The sequence below is a fragment of the Hydra vulgaris genome, chromosome 03, assembly GCF_038396675.1.
Source record: "Hydra vulgaris chromosome 03, alternate assembly HydraT2T_AEP".
Lineage (NCBI taxonomy): Eukaryota > Metazoa > Cnidaria > Hydrozoa > Anthoathecata > Hydridae > Hydra > Hydra vulgaris.
The window spans coordinates 52,597,033-52,612,500 of NC_088922.1; the positions used below are offsets into that span (position 1 = coordinate 52,597,033).

General features: G+C 29.0%; 1 protein-coding gene across 3 annotated transcripts in view; it reads left to right on the forward strand.

The window, feature by feature from the left end:
• The window catches only part of LOC100214557 (cilia- and flagella-associated protein 43), a 79,098-nt gene that overhangs the window by 21,620 nt on the left and 42,010 nt on the right, over positions 1 to 15,468 (forward strand). For all 3 annotated transcript variants that reach the window (XM_065793629.1, XM_065793632.1, XM_065793630.1), the window contains 8 exons: positions 5,416 to 5,496; positions 9,861 to 10,009; positions 10,519 to 10,622; positions 10,716 to 10,862; positions 12,783 to 12,958; positions 13,959 to 14,108; positions 14,326 to 14,578; positions 14,717 to 14,763. In XM_065793629.1, coding sequence (XP_065649701.1) covers positions 5,416 to 5,496; positions 9,861 to 10,009; positions 10,519 to 10,622; positions 10,716 to 10,862; positions 12,783 to 12,958; positions 13,959 to 14,108; positions 14,326 to 14,578; positions 14,717 to 14,763 — 1,107 coding nt within the window. The remainder of the gene's footprint in view (positions 1 to 5,415; positions 5,497 to 9,860; positions 10,010 to 10,518; positions 10,623 to 10,715; positions 10,863 to 12,782; positions 12,959 to 13,958; positions 14,109 to 14,325; positions 14,579 to 14,716; positions 14,764 to 15,468) is intronic.

The window sequence follows — 15,468 nt, forward strand, 5'->3', positions numbered from 1 at the left end:
AGTTAACTTTGTGACTTATTTTCCATACATTCCTAATCACTTAGCTTTACTCCTTAATTTGTGTCTTGTCTCTGACCCTAGTTTGTATTCTAAATCTTTTATCTTGTACATCTTTTTTGGGCTTTTACTGCTTACTACTGCCCTAAAGCTGACCGGGATTCTTTCCATGATTTGGCATGCTGATCTTCTTCATAGGTTTGATTGATATGGTGAACCTGGTAAAATTTTTAAGATAATTAAATCATTTCCTTCTAAAGTTTTTTTTTTTTTTTAAACATCTTCGCTTCCAACAAGGCTGCAAGCAGCCACTAATTAAAGTTGGAAGTTACTAAGAGAGAAAAGATGAAGATTGTAGAGCAAGATAACGATTGACAGACGACTTAAAAGATTGCAAATTATATGAGTCATGAAAGCAAGATGAAGGAAGCGAATTCCAAAGAGCTGATGTTCGAGGAAAAAAACTAGACGAATAAGTGTTTTTGGAGCACTTAGGAACAGTCACAGAAAAAGGATGACACTTAATTGAATGACGAGTAACACGAGAATGAATTTTAGTAGATGGCACAAGAGACGCTAGCTCTTTCGAGCAGTGCCCATTATAGTATTTGTAGAAAAGAGAGAGAGAAGCAACATTACGACGATGTGATAATGGTTGGAGGTTGGCTGCAAGAGCAGGTCCAACTATGTTTACAATGCGTTTTTGCACCTTGTCTAAAAGAGAAAGGGCATCATTAGAAGATCCGCCCCAGATATGGCAACAGTATTCCATACAAGGCCGGATTTGAGATTTATAGAGGTAGAGAATAGAATCCAAAGTAAGAAAGTGACGAGCTCGATAAAGAGATGCAACCTTAGCAGATGCTAATTTTGCAACTGATTTGATATATGGTTTCCAAGAAAGATTGGAAGTAAGAGTTAATCCTAAAAGATGAAGAGTAGGTGACTCATCGAATACATCACCGTTCATAAATATAGGAAGATCTAAATTATTGCGATAACGATTGGCTGAAAAAAATTGGGTTTTATCTGAATTAAAGTTCACCAGCCACTGTGAGCCCCATGCTGTAGCAGAAGTAAGATCCTTTTCAAGCTCCAATGCCCTCTCCAAGCAATCAGAGGGTGTTGGTTTTTTATCACAACAAGAATAAATGGTAGTGTCATCAGCAAACAATGCCACCTTAGATGAGAGAATATCTGGAAGATCGTTAATGTAGATTAAAAAGAGAATATGGCCAAGGATAGAACCTTGAGGAACCCCTGAAGTTACAGAATAAGAAGAAGAGTGTTGTCCATCGAGGACAACTTTTATGCTACGATTGGAAAGGAAGGATTCAATGATCTTAAAGATGTTGCCGGATACACCATAAGAAGAAAGCTTATGGAGAAGACCAGCATGCCAAACTTTATCAAACGCTTTTGAAATGTCAAGAGCGATGGCCTTAACCTCTCCACCTTAATCTAATGCACGATAAAACCTGTCAGTTATTACTGTTAATAAATCAGCTGTAGATCAAGAAGATCGAAATCCATATTGATGTTCAGAAAGTAAGTGATTAGATTCAAGATGAGAAATTAAGTGTTTGTTAATTAAAGATTCAAAAACCTTGCTTATCATAGGAAGAAGACTAATAGGACGGTATTTAGACGAATCAGATCGCTCTCCAGAATTTTTGAAGATAGGGATAACAGATGCCGCTTTCCAGCAGGCTGGAAAGCAAGACTCTGATAAGCACTTGTTGAATAGTTTTGAGAGTACAGACGACAGCTCGGGAGAACACTTCTGCAAGACAATAACAGGTATGTTGTCCGGGCCACAAGCTGTAGAAGAGTCTAGGCAGGAAATCACTTTAGATATAGATGCTGGAGTGATATGAATGTCAAGCAATGGATCAACCTGTTTGTTGGCAATATCAGGTAGAAAGCAACTAGTGGAATCAAGAGATGATATTGATGAAAAGTTTTTAGCAAACAATTCAGCTTTGTCTTTAGGTGAGGTGATAAAGTCTGAACCATACAAAAGAGGTGGAATTAAAGATTTGCCCTTATTATTGATATTATTAAAGATTCTCCAGAAGTCACGAGAGCCTAATTTTTGAGATGAGATACGAGATTTCATGACCTGAGAATAGCGGGTTTTGGCGTTAGACAAAATCTTGTTGCAATTGTTTCTTGCAGTAATAAACAGACGTCTGTTTCCTGGAGAATTGTTTTGCTGATAAATATGGAAGTAACGGTTTTGATTGGCAATTGCAGCAGCACAGTGTGAGGAAAACCATGGAGGAGAGTGAGGCTTGACCTGGAATCGTCGAGAGGGAACAAAAGATTCCATGCCAACCTGAATCCACGAAGTTATGTAAGAAGCACATTTGTCGACAGGATGACAAAAGATATCTACCCAAGAGCCATCACAAAGAAAATCACGGAAAGAATCCCAGTCAGTTTTACTGTAGTTGTAAGTGGTTCGATAATAGGGGGATTCAGGTGATGAAGAAGAATGAGATATTAGTTTTAGAGAGATCAAACTGTGATCAGAAGCACCTAAGGGTGAATGTGGAGAAACTGAGCACTGACTAGGATCAGAAACAAGACATAAGTCGAGTAGAGAAGGTAAATAGTTCGGGTTGTCTGGAAAGTTGACTATTTGAGTTAGGGATTGAGAAAGGCAAAAGTTGTGGGCTTTAATGCCTGCCGAATCACTGACACTAGAGCCAAGCCATTCAGAGTGGTGAGCATTAAAGTCACCAACAACAACTATATTAGCTGTTGGATAAAGAGAGAGGGCTTGGACAACATACTTTTTCTCCTTCATCTCAAGACTGCACACTTTTTGATAACATCAAAAAGTGTGCAGTCTTGAGATGAAGGAGAGCGATATAGAACAAAGAGAAAGGCAATAGAGTGAAGTGGTGCTAAACGAAAGCACATAAAAGAATAGTCTGTGGATTCAAACCTAGTTTCACGACAAATGGGTGAATTCTTATGAATGTAAATGCCCAGGCCAAGCATGTGACTATTGGAGTCTTTACGAATTAGAGGAAGATAACCATCAACACTAAGATCACAAGATGAGACAGCTGAACTCAAATTAGTCTCACAAAGAGCAAGTAGGTCTGGTGAACTTTGCAAGAGATAAGATTCAACAGAAGAAAAGTTACTTCGAAGACCACGAATATTAGTGAATGATAGGTTTAGAGAACTTGGTGATGATGATGGTTTTTTGTGTTTTATAGTTTTTGGTACTTTATTCATTTTTAAATTAGATTGAAGAACTTGACTCAAAGCATTGATAGTACCCAGAACACTGTTTAATAGACCAAGCAATTGTCTCATTACTACTAATAAACCCTAAGCTGTAACAAAGGACTCCAAATGTGGCCTCCGCAATGCACACCAAAAGTACAAACAGGGACTCCATCCATGCGCAACATGGCACTATTAATACTTTGATATTTTTCAGCTGTTGATGGAATCAGCCTCTCTGAGAGCTACCACAGAGTTCAGGAAACCTGACTACCAGCTGGCCTCAGAACCATAAAACTGAGTTTTAGAGCTGTACCCTCATTAGGAGATAATAGAATGAGTTGCCTAGTCATAAAAACAGAGACACAAGCAAAACCCATGCATTGAGTCAAGAAGATCCAGCATTCAACATCCTAAACTGGAAACAATATATTAAAAATACATCTGAGCCAGCCTAATAGATGAAGAAGGGGTGCGAGGCTGGTCAACAGATAGAAACTGTTTACCCCTTAAGTCTTTGTCTAGGAGGCCTTCTACAAGACAGTAGCTGGGTGCATTTAACATCTGCCCAAGATGAGTATTTTTATCGAGACACCATCTCTAATTATATAATAGTATATATAATAATTATATAATAATATTATAATAATAAGTCAGTATTAAGTTCATCCGATCTTATTTAACTATTATCTTGGGGCTTGCAGTGGTTTGTAAATTTCCAAATAAACTAGTTATTATACTACAAACAACTATTGCATTATTGTTGACATTTATTTATTGATAATTGACAACTAAGTCTTCTCGGATTATCAATCATTATTGACCTCTCATACTGACCATATAAACAGTTTATTGTAAAGTTAGTATCTGCTAAGGTTGCTTCTCTTTATTGTGGTTGGGTTTATCTTACTTATGATTCTATTCTCTACCTCTACAAATCTCTTATTTGTTACCTTATCGAATCTGTTGCCTTATTTGGACTGGTTTTTCTAATGCTCATTTTCTTCTAGACTAGATCCAAAAATGCATTGTAAATAGTGTAAATTTGTTTTTGGTACTGGGTAATTTTCTGAGTTGCTTGCTAATTTTTGGAGGTGCTTGGCTATCCCTGAAAGAGCTAGGTAAATTTGGCAAATGCTTGGCAATCATGGGAGATGATGAGGGATCTATAACACAGGTCAACAAAGAAAAAATTTTTTTCTGGTGCCAAGCAAACAATTTGTTTTTTGTATAGCATTTCTCATTTTGATTTCAAATATGTAACTCTTTTTTTACCATCAGGTCAAGTTGTAAAGATATTTAGGTTCAAATCTTAAGTATTTAGGGTAAAGTCCCTAATATTTTAAAAATCTCTATGAAAATACGCTTCTTTTTTAGACCCAGGTTGACATACTTTTGAATAACTTTTTTTTCGACAATATTAGGGACTTTACCCTAAATACTTAAGATTTGAACCTAAATATCTTTACAACTTGACCTGATGGTAAAAAAAGAGTTGCATATTTGAAATCAAAGTGAGAAATGCTATACAAAAAACAAATTGTTTGCTCGGCACCAGAAAAAAAAATTTTTTTTGTTGACCTGTGTAATTAATGTACGTACTAGGCGCCTCCAATTATTGCAAGGTAAATCAATGTACCTAAAAAACTTGCCGGGTACCAGGCTCATCATTAGCCATGGTCGCTGTTCAATAGAACTATCATCTCTAGTTCTATCAATTAAAACTCATTCTCGTTTGACTCTTCATTTAGCAAAGTTGCACTTTTTTACTGTATCCTGTCCTTTCATGCTCTAAAAAGTTTTATTCATCTGATTTTTTTTGCTGCTTTAGAACTTTCTCCCACCTTCATGTTTTCCTGACTCATACAACCTGCTTTTGAAGTTTTTTATTAAGCATTTTCTTACTCTTTAACTCTAATTTTTGTTTTCTAGTAACTCCCAACTTAATAGTGATTGCCTGTGGTCTTGCCTACTTAAGTTTGTATTTCATTATTCCAGTGTTTTTTTGTCATTATAGCAACTCTTTGTCGGAGTGGAATAAAGTAAAAAGTATAATAATAACAATTATTTTTCTTTATCTATTGTTTATTTTCCTATTATTTATTATCATAATATATTTGTTTCACATATAAAAAATATTATTTTAAATTATGCTAGACTTTAAACTTATTTTAGACATGTAGAGAAAATGGATTTGTTCAAGTGTGGACCATGGATTTGGCAAGGTGTGTTGGACATTTGCATCTCAGTTGCGAGGTTTCAGAAATTTATTAGGTTTTAATACATTTTGTACAAAAATTTTCTAGTGGTGTTTGTATATACTGGTTAGATTACTTCAATAAATGTTTTATTGACTATTAATTTTAAAAGCATTTCTAGAATAACTTTTGAAATAATAAAGTTTGCTTTTTTTCTCTGCATAAATTCAAACTTGCAAAAACTTACTATGTTTCTTTGTATAAATTTAAACTCAGAAAAATCACTGTTTAGCATTTGTAAATTTATTTATTTAATAATAACTGTGTACATGTACAATGACAATGTACGGAGCCTAGGTAATCTAGGCTTTAACAGCCAATTTATGTTAAAAATAAGTCCAACTTTAATTTAAATTGATATAGTGTTTTAGAATCTACAATGTTTTGATCTAAATTATTCCAGCTGTTAATGACATGGTTTGTTAAGAAATAGTACCTCTTTGGATTTTTAATTAATTGTCTATAAAATCTCATGTTGTGACCTCTCGTATTTGAAGTTATTAAATCTGGTGGGTATTCCAATGTTAAGTTATCTAGTTTTTTTACTATTTTGAAAAGTTGGATTAAGTCATTACGTTCGCGTCTTTTTTCAAGAGTCGTTAATTTAAAGTAGGTTAGTCTACTTTCATAGTTTTTCCCTTGAAGACATTTTGTTCGTGTTGCTTTACGTTGTATCGATTCAATTTTTTTTTATCTTGTTCTAAGTAAGGACACCACACTGAATTTGCGTAGTCTAGATGCGGTCTTACAAGAGAGGTGTACAATAATTTAGATGCGTTTATGTCTAAGTTTTTAAATGAATGTTTTATTATTCCTAACATTTTATTAGCTTTACCAGACACATAATTAACTTGACTGGACCATTTTAAGTCGTTTGAAATCATAACTTCTAAATCTTTTTCAATTTTTGTTTCTGATAATTCAACTCTATTTAGCACTGAATCATACATTGTGTATATATGCCTAGTTTTTTTGCTACCTATATGCATGCATTTACATTTGCTGACATTAAATTTTAATAGCCATAATTGTGAACATGTCATTAATTTGTATAGATCTGTTTGAGTCTTTTCTATATCAGAAGATGATCTAATTATGTTAATTAGTTTAATATCATCAGCATACATTTTACAGTTCGTTAATAACTCATTCGGTAAGTCATTTATATAAACAATAAACATAAACGGACCCAAGACAGACCCTTGCGGTACTCCACTTGTAACTGGAGACCAATTTTAAAATCCGCCGTTGCAGACGACACGTTGCACTCTGTTACTTACGAAATTTTTGCACCATCTAACTGCTTTTTTGTTAAATCCATAACATTTTAGTTTAAGACACAATCTGTTGTGAGGCACGGAATCGAAAGCTTTTTACATATCTAGGAAAATGATATCTACTGGTAAATTATCTTCCATTGCTTGAGTTATTAGATCCATAAATTTTATAAGGTTTGTACAACAGTTTTTTTTTTAGAAAATCCATGTTGTTCCTTAGTCAAGAGATTGTTATTTTTTAAGTGCGACATAAATGTACCTTTTAAGATACGTTCCATTACTTTACTTATAACTGAAGTAAGTGATACTGGTCAATAACTTAATGGTTCCGATTTATCTCCACTTTTAAATAATGGTGTTATATTAGCATTTAACCACATCGATGGAATTATTCCAGTGTCATACGATTTATTAAAAAAAAGTGATAAAGGAAGTGAGAACGCATCTGCGCAACACTTTAAAGGAAATGGGTGAACTCCATCTACTCCTGTACATTTATTTGGATTTAGTGACTTCAGGATTATATAAACTTTGTCCGGTGAAAATGTAGGGTCATCACAAATAATGTTTGTCCTATTTTTAAAGAATGGCATATTGTCACTAATTTCATTGGTGAAAATGGAGCTAAAATAGTTATTTAATGAATGCGCTATTGATAAATAATTTGTTTCAAGTTTGCCGTTTACATTTAATGCGTTAATTCCTTCTTTAACTTTTGATTTTTTGTTTATATATGCATAAGTTGCTTTTGGGTTATTTTTAACGTTTAAGGCAATGGTTGTTTCATATAATTTAATTTGGTTCTTAATTTCTTTTTTTACTTTATTTCTAATTGATTTGTATTCTAATACATTTCATTTGTTTAAAAAACCATTATGTAAACACTTTCTCCAGAGGTTTCTTTTCTTTCTAATTAACTTTTTTAAGTAAGAGTTCATCCAAGGCGCTTTTGTTTTAACAACTCCCTTTGTAATTGTTGGAATGAAATATATAAGACCTTTATTGTAAATATCGACAAATTTGTTGTATGAAACATTAGCATCTAAATTTTTGAATTCAAGATGCCAGTCGTAGCTATTTAGCATATCGGAAAAGCCATTATAATTGCCGTATTTGTACAGAGATATATTTTTTTTTACTGTTCCCGTTTTTTTTTAATTATTTCTAAAGCAATACAAAAACTTTAGGATCTGATGACCGTGACTAAGTGCACCCAAATTATCAAAATGATTCAAATCAACTATTCTTTTATTTGACTCTGTTAATATTAGGTCAAGAACATTATTTGATTTAAATTCATTAATTTGAAAAGTTGGTTTAATTACGTTTTGTGTTATAAAACAATCATTTAAACATTTTAAGAACTCTTTAGCAGAAATATCTGAATTATTAATAAGTTCGCCGATGTTTTCTTTATTCCATTTAATCGAAAAGTAGTTAAAATCTCTGCATATCAATAGGCCGGAATACTTACTTTTTATCAATAGATTGTAACTTCGTTTAATTGAATTTATTATTTTTAGATTAGATTCATAGTCAATTGTGCCTGGTCTATAAATGCAGCCGCAAAGAATCTTTTCATTGCCAATATGCAGTGATGTCCAAACTTGCTCTAAGTCGTCATCATTTAACATTTTATCAGAAACTGTAAAAGATTTAATATTTTCTTTGATATATATGCATACTCCCCCTCCTCGTTTACCTACTCGATCTTTGCGAAATATATTATAACCGGGAACATTACTTAATGACTTTTCATTAAACCATGTTTCACTAATAAAAAGTATCTGTGGGTAAGATGTGACTATTTCAGCAATAAATTCATTGTATTTACAATTTAATGATGTAGCATTTGTATACCAACATGATAAAAAATTTTCTGTTACGTCGTTATTATTAATTGTTAGTTTTTTTGTATTTTCAGATAATATGTTTATTGACTCAATTGATTTTGACACGTAATTTATTTTTTTAAATATTTCATTGATGGTTTTTTTGTTCTTGTCCGTTGATTTATGATATTCGATTTTGTTAATCTTATAGTTTTTTGGTAATTGCTATACAGTGATTTTCACTACTTGATCATATCTGATACTGAAATAATAATTATTTTCATTTCTTTGTTTTCTTTCAGTGTTCATTCGGTGACATTCTTCTCTTAAGAGTTTTGCTTTATGTCTTTCTGCTTCTGTAAGATCAGGATTTATGAATACTTTTGAGAACGAGTCATCGTCTTTTAATACTTTTGAAGACTTCAAAACTTTATTTCTTTCATGTTTATCTTTTAAGACAACGATACAAGGTGGTTGATTTTCGTTCCTTGTTTTTAACTTGATAATGTGTTCTATATTAATATTTGTATCAATTTTGTTAAAAATAGTTATCACTTTTTTTGACCTCGTCAAATGCATTATCTTTATTTTTATTTGTAGATGCTGCTAAACCAAAAATAATTACATTCTTTTCTTGCATTTTTTGTTCTTTTGATTATTTGGCTTCTGCATTAATCAGGTTGAGTTGATTTATTGATTTTCTCTTCTGTTTACCTTTTACAACATCAGTCCAAAGTTCCTCGTTACCTTTTTCATAGTTACAATTTTTATCTTCTAACTTTTTTATTAATTCTTCTATTTTTTGGTTTTTTTCAGTTAACTGGTCGTCTTTAGCTTTGATTGCTTTTTCTAAAGCTGATACTCTTTTTTCTAGAGCCTCAAAGTCACTTTTTAATACCATAATATTAAAAATTTATAAATTTTTTCTACTCAAAAACACGTCTTATCGCGTTAGAAGCGGAAGTCTATTCTAGCAAAACTTTCAGCAACAAAAAAATTGGTTGCATTACTGCTTGTTGAAGTTTTTTTTAAAACCATTAAATTTAGAAAGTTTAAGATATTTTATTTCCCTCTAATTTGTTAAGTAAATCAAAATCAAATTAGTAGGTTAAAATCCAATTATTTTAATTTGTTTTGTTTGTGGTCTATACCTCAATTAGATATAAGTTAACAAATGCTTCTTTTTTTATTACATATTCATTTTAATGTTCCTTTGTTTGATTTCTAGAAAAGTTATGATAGTTTATATTTAGATAACATGTTTTGCTGTGACTGCTTCTTCATGTACTGTTTTTCTTGGGACTAGTTATGGTTCTATAATTGTTATTGATGTGTCTAAAAATGAAAAGCCACGAATTATTTTAGAAAAATCATTATACAAAACAGCTGTATCAAAGCTATGGTATGATACGTCAAAAAATTTACTTAAAACATAATATGTATCAATAACCATATTTAAATATCATGTTGTTATTATTATTATAATATTATCATTATTATTACGTATACATATATATATATATATATATATATATATATATATATATATATATATATATATATATATATATATATATATATATATGCATATATATATATATATATTATATATATATATATATATATATATATATTTTATAAATATATATATATATATATATATATATATATTATATATATATATATATATATATATATATATATATATATATATATATATATATCAGTCGGTGAATGTTGTATATATGTTATATATACTACATTTATTGATATATAAATATCATTCCATGTATGTACTAAATATATATAAGTATATAAACACATGAGTATTTATATACTTATATATATTTATTCATAGTATTTAAATACTCATTTTTTAAATAAACAGTTTTTTTGATTAAATAAAAATAGTTTTGATAACACTGGAACTTTATTGATTACAACATCTGAAAAAGATCATCTGATTCTGTTAGATGCAAGGCTGTCTACAAAATGCAATATCCTAGGACACACTGGTTAGGTTGTTTTCTAGTTATTTTATTATTGAATTCTAACTAAACAATTTCTTAAGAAAATGATGTTTTCTGAAAAATAAGTGTATCCTTTAGAGATTTCTGGTTCAGTTAAATGCATTAGTTTTAAATGCATTTCTAATGATAGAGATGCTTGGAAAGTTGTTCTTGGTGTGAGTCATAATCAGAGTAAAGCATGCAAGAACTTGGTAGTATTAGAATTTGACAAGAACATATTTATTGGTAAATATACTTAATGGTGTTTATAATATGTATTATTTGTAAGTGACCTGTCTAGATTAGATCTAGGTACTATTAAAATTATCTAGGTGCTAGTAATTGATTAAAAATCAATTTCTACTAGTCACCTAGCTATAAGCTAGGTGACTAGTAGAAATTGATTTTTAATATTGTTATTATAACCACTTTTGAAACTTGAAAAGGTTTTAATTACTTTAATAAATCTAAATTAATAAAAATCAAATCACATATGGATGCCAGGTTTTGGGCTTTTGGAAGCAAGTTCTCTAGGAACTTGTAAAATGTTCCAATTAGCTTAATTATTTGAAAAAAAAAAAAAACTAATTATTATCAAATATCATGTGTCAGAACATCATTTGGTTAATTATGTACTTTTAAAAAATGTTTTAGATTTTTATGAAGGATTTTCTCAGGATTCTCAACCTGAAATAAAAAGCAGAAAAAATGAACATAACTATAAGTAAAATCCACATGATTTAATCACATGGTTAACTTTTTGCTATTCATTCCAATAAAATAGATTTAAATGGGTTCCAAACGGGTCCCTGAAGGTTTCTTGCTGGGAAACCCAACATTGCCTGGTTTTGATGTGATGCTTTATGACAAAACCTGTCAGTTTGCTTTGTTTATGAAATGATTTTAAATATAAAAAAGATTTGTTAATAATAAAAAAAAAACTAAAAGAAAAAAAAAAAAGAACTAATAAAGTTAGTTTTATAATAACTTGTTCTAAATATAAGGATAACCAATGAATTTATTATTCTAAATATATGTATATTTATTCTAAATATATTTAAAACTAATGAAACTTGTTCTAAATATTTGGATAACCAATGAAACTTATTCTAAATATATGGATAACTAATGAAACATATTCTAAATATTTGGATAACTAATGAAATGAAAAACAAGAAGTAATGTGTAAAGTATTTTATTTTATTAGCAGCAATGCTGAAACTGCATAACATTAATGATAAATAATTAACAAATGAAAAGCAAGCAAATTATCATAATTATAAGTAAAAATTATCAGATACTTGCATCCCAAAATAATTTTGATTTTTGGTTGGCAAACATGTAAGTAAGTACATGTTAAGTAATTCTTGTCTAATACATGAAACATCAGTATTTTTTTTATGCAGGGTTTTTATTTAATATTATAAAAAGATACAAAAAATTAGGATCAAGTCCAATGACAGCAATCTTTTTTAGACTCTTAGCTAAGGGCTTACAATAATTGAAAATATTTTACTTCAACAAAAATTTTTTGTTTTTTTTCAATTTTGATGATAAACTTCTGACATATTTTACTGTTTTTTCTTTTGTTAATTAAGCTGTGTTTTTAGTTGGCTTTTGATTGTGCATCAGTAAGTATTTTATGACAAAAATGGTTTTTAATGTTAGTTTTTATTTTTTTATCTGTGTTAAATCATTTACAAAAATTTTCTTTACCTGGGAGAGGTCAACTGTTAAAGTATGCTTTTAAAACTAGCCAAGCTGCATGGTAAATTAACCATAATGATTTACAGTAATGTAGTTGTCATGGTGTAAGTCATGAAATTTGTTTAAAGCAAATCATGATGCATGGTCACAAAAAATATTTTCAGAAAATAATGCACACTAAAGTATTTTAAATCATAGTAAAACTTGTAATGTCTTCAATAATTACTTTATCTTCAAAAACAAACAAACAAGTATTTCCTGCTATTTTAAGTCTGCATGGATATCAATTGCCTTTTCTTTCTCAAGGTTTGTGTTTAAAAATTCAATGGTTTAGTATTTATGAAAACTATCAGAATAAGTTTTTAAAAAACAAACTATTGTAAAACATACTTAGCTAAATTTACCTTCATAATGATTTCTTCTCAAATCTTAATATTAAATTATTATTTTAATGTTTAGATACTATTTCATATTATATGGATAGAACTCGCCTGTTTAAAGATATTTCTATTTTAAAACAAACATACCAACTAACCACATCTATATATAATATATGCATACTGTCTGAAATGGTTATATATGCTCTCACGAATAATGGTAAAAAAATTGCAAAGTTTGAGCTATCTCCATTTGAGGTATCTTTAATAAATTTTTTAAAACAGTTATTTTTTACTTTATTTGCACGACATTTAATGCAAGTTCTAAAAAACATAAGTGTTTGGTTAATCAAAAATTTTATAGACATGAGAATATTTTATTTTAAGTAAATAAAATTATTTAACTAAGCTAAATTTTATGTTTATTTGGTGGATTAAACACTCCTCTCTCCACGAAATTTTATATTTATTTATTGGTTTAAACACTTTTCTTCCTATTAAGGATTTTCTCTAAATTAAATTTTCTCTCTAAATTAAGAATAAGTTGCTATCATGATATTATTCGTCATTTGCAAAAAGAAATTTAAAAAGTAAGATTGAGTTGAGAGTAAACATTTGAATAGGAAGCTTTATTTCTACCTCTCTAGAATTTTTTAGAATATGAAAATAATTTTTTATTTATACTTAGTTAAGTATTAAGATCTTTAGATTATTTCACAAACAATTCTTTAGTTTATTGGAGTGTTAACAAAAAAGGAACATTTATCATATTACCTTATATAAGTATTTCCTAAATGTATTACTGTAAATGCTCTAAAAAAAATGTGCTACTGTAAATACTCTACATAAAATGTACTACTGTAAATACTCTACATAAAATGTACTACTGTTAATATTCTACATAAAATGTACTTGTTTAAGATGTAAATTAATAAACTGCAAATATTATTCGAATGTTATTTTAAGTTCAAAACTATTATAAATTTTTTTAACTATGGGTGTGAAAAACTTTTAATTTTAAACTATTCTTTAAAAAGCTTGTTTTTGTTATTGCCATTTTTTTTGCTCTAAATAAAATTTGTTATCTTATTTTAGCACCTGAGTTTAATTTGGTTTTTGTAAGATTTTTATTAACTATACATAAACATAAAAATTTGTCTGTTTTTATAATAACATATATTTCAAAATTCTGAGAAACAAGCTTTGAGTTGTGTGAACTATATATCCGAAAATGCAATTTTTTAAATGTGTGTTTTAGGTTTCTTCAAGCAACAAAATAATAGAAACATCTGAAATATACTGCAATCAAACTGTATCTTGTAGTGTTATTTCAATCTCTTCTCATGGGAAATGGATGCTTATTGCAGGTGCTGATGGTTATTTGACTATCAGAGAAGTAGAAGCAATGGTACTTTTTAATATATATTTTAATGCAATAAATGTTTGTCATATATTTGGTGTGCAATCTATCCAATCACGATTTTATTTTTTTCAATGTATTTTAAAAAACAAATTTATTTTAAAGGTAATTATATTTTTCAACCAAGGAAAATAAAGTTAATATGGATATTTAATAATTACACATTTTATTTTGAATAATTGTAACTGTTATTATTCTTGTGTAGAATAACCCAGCAATTAAACAAGTGGCAAATTATCGTAATGGTGGCATTGTTGATGCAATATACAGTGTTGATGGTCAAAATATTTTGATGATCAGTAACTGTAATCATATTGCATGCTTGAAATGGACTTATTCAACATATGGCAAATCAGAAGCATACTTTTCAATAGCCGCTTATCAGACTTTTGCAAGTACTATTTTAGATATAGCAACTGAAGAAAATAAGTTTATTGAAAGCATGAACACAATATCAGGTTTTATGAACTTTTAATTTCTGGAAGAAAACATTTTTATATTCATCTTCATATTTGTTTTTAACTGAAAAATATTTTATGAAGAATTTTGACTTAATAAAAAATATTTTAGATTACTTCAATTTTTCTTGTTTTAAGTTAGTGGAAAAGTTACTGAAACATGTTTGGAAAAAACTATTAAAAAAGTAAGTGTTTTTATGAAGATTTGAAAAAAATTTATATCAAGAAAGTAATAAAGGATTGAGGCATTACTAATCTTTACTATTACAAGTATATTAAAGTTTTTTTTTGTTTATTTTTTCGTAAACTCTGTTTGAGGTATAACAAAGTATGATTTAAAAAATGCGCTTTACAAATAAACATTGACCGTTAAATCAAGTTACTGGACACCGCAATAAACTAAAACAATAAACATGGTAGAAAAATTTTTTTTTTAAATACATCTTGTTTAATGCATCTTTTTTTTAATAAAATTTTTTGGGAAAAAGCTTATTATCAAAATTTGAAATTATTGGAAATATGCTCTTGCTTGATCTTCTTTAATTTTTACTATAAAATATAATTTTATGGTAAAAACTAAAGGTAACCAAGCAAGAGTATAATATATATATATATATATATATATATATATATATATATATATATATATATATATATATATATATATATATATATAAATATATATATATATATGTAAATATATATATGTAAATATATATATATATATATGTAAAAATTTAAAAACTTAAATAGTTTTTTTTTTCTTTAATGATAAGTTGGATGCCCTAACCAAACCCTCAGTCAATGAAGCAGCACTCCATTGCGAGTCAGGCTATAAGATAGTCAATGTAGCAGCTCTCCTTTGCAGGTCAGGCTATAAGATAGTCTAT